We start from the raw sequence: 7992 nt of genomic DNA, 5'->3' as shown, positions 1-7992 counted from the left end.
CACATAGAATGAGGCCTAGTTTAAATCTGAGGACTGCTACCTCACATTCAAACTTATAGGCAGGGCAGCTCCTATAAAATACATTGTGGGAGTCTCCACAATTAGCACATGTATGTGACTGACCAGGGCAATTTAAACGGTCATGACCAGGTTGGGCACATAGAGGGCAGCAGGCTGTGGAGCGACAATGTTTGGCTAGGTGGCCAAAACGCCAACATTTTTGATATTGACGAGGAAGGGGTTGATATTGTCAGACATGCTAAGACAATCCACCAATATAAACGTCATGGGGGAGGTCTTGTCTATGGAAGCTCATCTTGGCAATAGTGACGTGGGATTTACGTTGGCCTCTTGGAGGAAGAGTGTAACACTGTACTGCCACTGTATCATATTCACCAAGGTAGGAAAGAAGCTCATTTTCACAGTCTGACCAGTCCTTTTTATACAAGGGACAAGCATTTGGGGGAATAGAAACAGTTCCAATACAAATATTAAGAGTTGGGTGAGGTTTGGCAGGTATAAGTTTGCCAGTAAGGTCAGTTAGGGTAGATAGTGCACGAGCTTGGACTTCAGATGTAACCGTGACAGGGCATGAACAATCAGAGTGACTGCGAAAGGTAACCTTGCCTACTTGTTTCTGGAGGCACTGCAGAAAGAGAAGGGTATTCTCAGAATAGGGGGCCGTGGGGGGAATCACAAAGAATCGATCTCACTTGGCTGTGCCAAATAAAATACTCAGAAGGTTTGCAGAGGTAGAGGTAGTAGAAGGACGAGGGCGAGAGGAAGATGGTTTGGTGTGGAGTGGAGTGGAGTTCTGCGTTGGGGAAGACAATAAGGATGAAGAGTAGTAATGAGGGAAGAGGGGGTTGACATTGAAGAGGGCTGTGCAGATGAAAAGAATGTTGGGAATGAGGAAGAAGTGTTTTCTAGGGGTTAAGTAATAACCTGGGTGGGTGTTTCAGAATGGTTAGAGTTGTTCGTAAGCGTCAAAGAGGGGGTATTAGCATCAGTGGTCACAGCCGTGGTCAAAGGAGGGGCAGGGGTTGGAAAACCATCAAAATCAAATTCAGATTGACTATTTGATGAAGGGGCAAGCCTTAATGCCTCTCTTAAGGGTAAAGAATCTTCATTACTGGCCATGGTGAGCCTGAATAAACGGGAAAAGAAACAGTTTACCCCTTAGGGTCCCCATAAGGGATAAGGGCTAAGTAATTAACTAAGGGAATACCATGCCGATGGCTCATGGAGGCCATTCGTGACTGACACAAAGCCAGCCTTTCATCCGTTCAGCACAGCTCTCACACCTTAGGAATGGGATAGAAGAAGGGAGTAAAGAAGATACGGAAGAGGAAAAAAGAGAAGAAAGGACCAAGCAAAATTAGTTGAGGCAAGGGCCAAGGTAGGGGTAATCCTCTACATTGGGTCTCAGTCCCCGTCTCCTAAGCCCTCCCATGATGACAATGAGCTAGGTTTTGGGAGGGCCATTTAAATATACAAAACTTATAAAACAAAAAAAGTATGTATTCTATATACAAATGATATATTTCTTCTGTAATACTTCTCCTTAATAAAATTAGCCAGAGTAATTTCAGACTTGATAGCATCCATTCTCATTTCAATAATTACAGTACTTGGATCATATATGGTATTTCTTCAAAGAATTATTCGGTTTCAAACACATTTATCTTCATTTCCTTTTTTGCAAAAGCAATGTTATGTTAATTAATAAGGAACATAAAATTTATTTTTATTTCACATTTTTTCAAGAAAAAAACTGCTGCATGCTTTAAACTTTTTATTGGTAGAAAAAATAGCTAATGAATGTTGTTCATTTTTGTTTACATGGAACTTTCACATCTGAAACGAAAACTCAACATACATCAACATGTCTGAAATCTTGTCAACTAACATTAAAACAACTGAAGCTCACAACCTATCATAGTAGATTAATAAACTGTTGACAATGGATATACCAGAAATATCTCTGAACAAGCAAAAACTAAATACTTTAGAAAAACAGAACAAACCAGGGCAATGACTTACCCCAAACGAAAATAATTTGTCACAAAGAAAAATGATAAAAAAAAATATAATAATGGCTAAAAAAAATAATATTCTGTATGAAATAGGTTATATTCCTCCTCAATTTGTTCACCTTGGCACTTGGATTTGATAATTTCAGTATAAAAGGCACTTTTATGATCTCAATTTGTAACAACTAATTATAATATTTATTGACTAATTATAATATTTATTGGTGTATCACGAGATTCACTGTAAATAAACTGGAATTCTCTAGAAAAATTACAATAATCATAAAATATACATAAATATCTAATACAGGAAAAAAATACATGTTATTACAGATTTCTATCTATAAACTGCAGTACTTTCAAAATGATACTTTCAATTGACTTCATTTACAATTTTGATTATAAGAATAGACTTATTCACTGCAGTTCTGTGCAATCAGATCTATTATTTTATTAAACTTTGCTTAACCCATTAATATTCTCTTTTACTTTCCATTCTATCTTCCACCATAAGCTTGCAGGCTCACCAAAATAATTCCCATCTGCTTTTAAACCTTGCATTAATATTTATAATGATTCTGGCTGATGCAAGCTACTATTCCCACTACTGAAGATGTATTTCACTTCTATATAATCCATCTTGAGCTTTAAGCTAGATAAAACCTACTTATAGTATGGCACTCAAACAGAAAATCTAGAAGTACACATCATTATTCCCCGTTGTAAACTTCATATCGTAGCTCAGTTAAATGGTCATTTATTTCTTCTACAACATGTCCCAGCTCGGCTCTAATTTCCTTTTCTTTCATCTTTTCTAGTTCACCTTCACTGCACTCTGTAACCATCTGTCGTGCAAGCTGCAGGTGTGCGGTCTGTAAAAGGGTAAAAGTTGCTGAAAATATGACCTAATTTTCAAAGCGTTATGACCTAGTTTCCCTTCTTCATTTATTGCTAACAACTTCAAAATAATTACATCTGAACATCATACTTACAGAGCTGTATGTTCTTTCATAAATATACTACACTATATCTAAACAACTAAATAATTGAATACTATTTGCAGATACTCAAATTTGATACTTCTAAAGATGAAAATATTGTCTCTCTCTCTTGATACACTGACTTACCAACTCTAACTTCTTCTTTTCACATTCTTGAATTGCTAGAATTGTATCTGCAACAGCAGCATTACCACTAGATCTAAGGTTCTTCTCAATAGCTATGATATCTGCTGATATTCTCTTGAATTCTTGTGTGATATCATGAACCAGCTGCCGAAAAGTGGGGAAGTCGTAGTTTGGGCTCGTACTCAAATATATCTTGTGCCCCCTGCAAAAGTGAAATGTATTAGTGCTTTCGTATCAGACTGATCAACTTTCAGGATTTTGATAAACCTATAATCCAGTCTTCATCAATCAAGAACTTCTATATGCAACTACAACCTGCAGATACCTTTTTTGATAGAAAGGCCCACATGCCATTAAAATCACACTAGCATTCAGATAAAATTGACTGCCAATATTTCAAACATTTGTAAAGTCTATTCTAATTATAAGTTCCATTCCAATAGTCATCTATAATTTCACTAAAATAATAAAATAAAAACAAAAGTATAAATACATGCACATGCAGACTGTATAAATCATTAACAAAGTTAACTCCTTATATTTCAAACATTTGTAAAGTATATATTAAATATAGATTCCGTTCCAATAGTCCATCTATAATTTCACTAAAATAATAATATATAAACAAAAGTATAAAGATAAGCACCTGCACACTGTATAAACCATTAACAAAGTACTTTGCCTTAAAAAGACATACAAATATGAGAGTTCATCTGTCCTCTCAGCCCTGACTTACTCTTCAAAAAGTCTATATGTATGAACTCGCTGCTCCTGTAGCAAGTTAAACTTGCGAATTTCAGAGGCAACTGTGTTTTCCCGCATTACTGATTGATCTGTAGAGAAATAATGCCTGATTAAAATTTGAAGTAAACGATGATTACATTGTTAAATGAATAATAAAATAAAGACAGTACTGAGATATATTGGGACATTTACGGCAGATTTGTTAGAATTGTGCGAGGCCTGACACAAAGAATATTTGTATACTTGACATGCATAAATGAAGAAATAAATGCATATTCATCAGTCTAGACATGCATATCAACCCGGCAAATAGATGGTTATGGGTATATCTATAAGATATAGAGAAAGATATGCCTTTATTTCTGCATCTGTATTAAGAAAATTCATTCGGTCAGGCCTGGCACAATTTTAACAAACCGGGTATTATATTTGAGCTTCAATCTCAATCTCAATAATAATGCGCAGGGTGCCGAATGAGCGCATAACATGCATATTGGTAGTGATTGGTTGCTGGGGGAAGGGGGAAGGATCAAGGTGCAAGTTTCAATCATATTCAAGGGATTACTGTCGCTGTAAAAGATACTACAGTTAATTTTGAAAATTATTTACATAAACAAGAGAACAGGAAATAATAAATCAAATATATATATATATATATATATATATATATATATATATATATATATATATATATATATATATATATATATGATAAATATGGCAAACACATCTGTGCATCCTCCACTGGTCTGTGTATAACTTCTGTGCCTATCAGTACTCTAGCAATGGCTGACAACTTTTAACACATTTTGGTATGACAGAGCTTGCAAGGCATCCCCCCTCAAAAAAAATCAAACGAGCCCAAAGTCTTTATTTTCAAAATCTTTCATATATCTTTCTTGCAATGTTAATTATCTGATTGGAATTATCTTGAAGGCATTTTCTCACTGATCATATAAATATTCAAAAGGATCTTGATAGAACACAACCAATGTAACTAGGAGAGAATGAGGTTTAATGTTTAAAGGCCACTTGCAATGGCTTTCAAAACCTTTTGCGTGTAATTATATTGACTGCATTCTCTCTAATCCTACTTGAAACCTGCTATGAACTGTGATAGTTGGCTAATAATCTCAAGTCTAAGCTGCTTCATGATAATATATTGTGACAGTTAGTTAGGCTTTCCAAGAGTGCCAACTGGTGCCAAGATCACAGCAATCTACCCGTATAATACAATATAGGAAAGAACAAGACACACAAATGTGCCTATATTTGTGTTTACTTGATTTCCTTTCATTGCTCTATTTGCAATTTGTTCAGCATGAAATCTAAACAGCAATATATGCCAGGACATTGGTAGACTGGTATCTCATTGACAAAAACAAAAACACTAAAATATGCTGTTTTGAAAATTAAATGTAGGTTAATCAGTAAGGGTGACCTAACTATCCTGAATAGGACTATGTAAAAAAAGAATCTAATGGTGATACACATATACATCTTATTACAAGTTATCTGCGCAATGTAAGAGGACTATGCCCATACTGGCTTATCAAAATCTGCACATTTATGCATGTGATGCCATGGTATCCATGCCTTCATGATGGTCAAGAAACCTCCACCAGCCAGGCCTTTGCAAGAAAAATGTCTTTGGTAACTTCTCGTGAAATAAGGAACCAGCCCAAGCTCTATCTTGCTAGAATATATGTGACAGCAATACAATAGATTTGACTGAGCTGAAATCATAATTTGATGCAGTCCTATTCTTGATTATTATCATAAATGTGGAGAATAGGAACTATATGTTTAAGATAACTACACAATCTTCTAGTTAGGTTATTCTATGATCAACTGGAAAGCTCCTATGACATTTATTTCCTATCTCTCACTATTTATATCTATATACCCAAATTATTCAAATTTTCTACTCCATATGAAATATAAGTTGGCAACATTAAGTAACAAATGCAGAACATACTGAAAAGACAATAAGAAATGGATTGTCATCCCATTCTAAAGCCTAATTTCTACATACCATAAGGGATTCTTGAAATGTGGAAAAAAATAAACATGTCCTACAAACACGAAGACATGAAACAGGAAAAAAAAACATTTAATTAGGAGTTATTCATAGACTGCTATTACCGGCATAATTCTTTTTTATTTATTTGTTGTTTGGAATACTTGTTTTCCCTAAATCTCTTCTTTGTCAAACTTCTGAGAAATTAAATCAACACGTTTGATTATACATAAACGCATACACCAATAAGTTTTTCCAGATTTATGACAACTTTCAATTTGGGTCAGGATCGACGGAACATTGTGGAAAATACCCAACGTTGTTCTCTCCAAAATAAAAGCAAAATCAATACGCCTCAGACCAGCTTTCACACAGTAATTAGCCGTAATGCATGTACCTACCACGGAACTTTGCCTCCAACACTGCATCGGCCTACAAACCCCACGCAGGTCAATAACCCAAGCAGGTGACAGGTGTTTTCGTGTGCTTGTGTTTTCACTCCCAACAACAGCAAATTACCGATTATAAATTGATATAGGTAACACAACATCTATCCTCTTGCGATAATGAAACCAGGGTAATTTTGTTTACCCAGAACAGTTAGGTTTTAAGCTAATATTTTGCGAATAAGGCTGACCTTTCATTATTGCAGGAAGTTCTTTGTGCGGCACCAACGGGAGTTCGACGAGGAAAGTGCGAATAAAAGCCACGTTTCGGAACTTCCCAAACGAGACTTTGTGCAGAAACATCAGCTGCTTCACCTATGTCTCGGATCATTATGGATATTTTTCTTTCCTTTACTTAATTTTTCATGCATGATTTACTGATTGTTTATCGAGTGAAATTGGTTTAAATTTATGACCGACAATCTAGTTTGCTCTTTAATTTATTTTTGTTGGAAGAATACGAGGAAGTGGCTTCCTCCTTATTCGCACTATTATTGCGATGTCGTTTATGGTTATCTTTTGTTGGTATTATACTTCTACTAACCGAAAAGACACTTCATTTCGATAGTATTTCAAAACATAATAAATAAAAGCTACGTAAGTAAAGTCTGCACTAGAATAAAGATTGCAGGTTGGATATGAGTCAATTACTCTCTAACGTTAGATTTAAAATTGATGACATTAATCAGGCAATAAACTGGAATTAATACCGATTGCAACAGTAAGCGCTGTTGACCACGGCAAAAAAAAACACACTCTTACTGTGATAGACATGATAACAATCGTAATAATATTAATGATGGCAATATGAAAAATTATAATACTCCTACTACTACTACTACTACTACTACTACTACTACTACTACTACTACTATTGCTACTACAACTATTACTACTACTAGTAGTAGTAAAGATAACAATAACAATGACAATTATAATACCAACAATCACAAACATAATAACAATAATAATAATGATACTAATACTGATAATAAAGATAATAACAATAAAGATAATAACAACAGCAACAACAATAAGAATATAGAAATGATAATGATAATAATAATAATAATAATAATAATAATAATAATAATAATAATAATAATGAAGTTACTGATGATAAAATAACGATAATAATAAGGAAAAGAGATAACAACAATAGCAAAACTAACAATCATCACCAGCATCCTCATGAAAATAATAATGACAACAACAATAATAATAATAATGATGGTTATATCAATATCAATAATAATATTGATTAAATTGATAAGGATTGTAACAACAACAACAATAATAATGATAATGAAAATAATAATAATTATTATGATTATAATAACAATAATAATAACAATGATGATGATAACAATAATAACGATAATGACATTGATAATGATAAAATGATAACAACAATAATAATAATAGCAACAATAACGATAATGACATTGATAATGATAAAATAATAACAACAATAATAATAATAGCAATAATAACGATGAATAATAATAATGGTAATAATAACAATAATAATGATAATAACATTAATGATGATAAAAGTAATAATAACAGCAATGATAATAATAACAATATTAATAGTAATTAATTAACAATAATGGTAATAA

At 33.6% G+C, this 7992-nt stretch overlaps 1 protein-coding gene across 1 annotated transcript; it reads right to left on the bottom strand.

Annotated features, from left to right (window-relative positions):
* Positions 1 to 1780: 1780 nt before the first annotated feature.
* On the bottom strand, positions 1781 to 6705 carry LOC113812982 (required for excision 1-B domain-containing protein). Its single transcript, XM_027364923.2, has 4 exons — positions 6562 to 6705; positions 3897 to 3993; positions 3161 to 3362; positions 1781 to 2905 (listed from the first exon to the last, which is right to left on the bottom strand). The coding sequence occupies exons 1-4, from the start codon at positions 6671 to 6673 to the stop codon at positions 2744 to 2746; spliced, it is 573 nt and encodes a 190-aa protein (XP_027220724.1). The 5' UTR covers positions 6674 to 6705; the 3' UTR covers positions 1781 to 2743.
* Between the last annotated feature and the right edge of the window lie 1287 nt (positions 6706 to 7992).

Source organism: Penaeus vannamei, chromosome 1, assembly GCF_042767895.1.
Source record: "Penaeus vannamei isolate JL-2024 chromosome 1, ASM4276789v1, whole genome shotgun sequence".
NCBI classification, from domain to species: Eukaryota; Metazoa; Arthropoda; class Malacostraca; order Decapoda; family Penaeidae; genus Penaeus; species Penaeus vannamei.
This window is presented reverse-complemented; position numbering and strand designations above follow the sequence as displayed.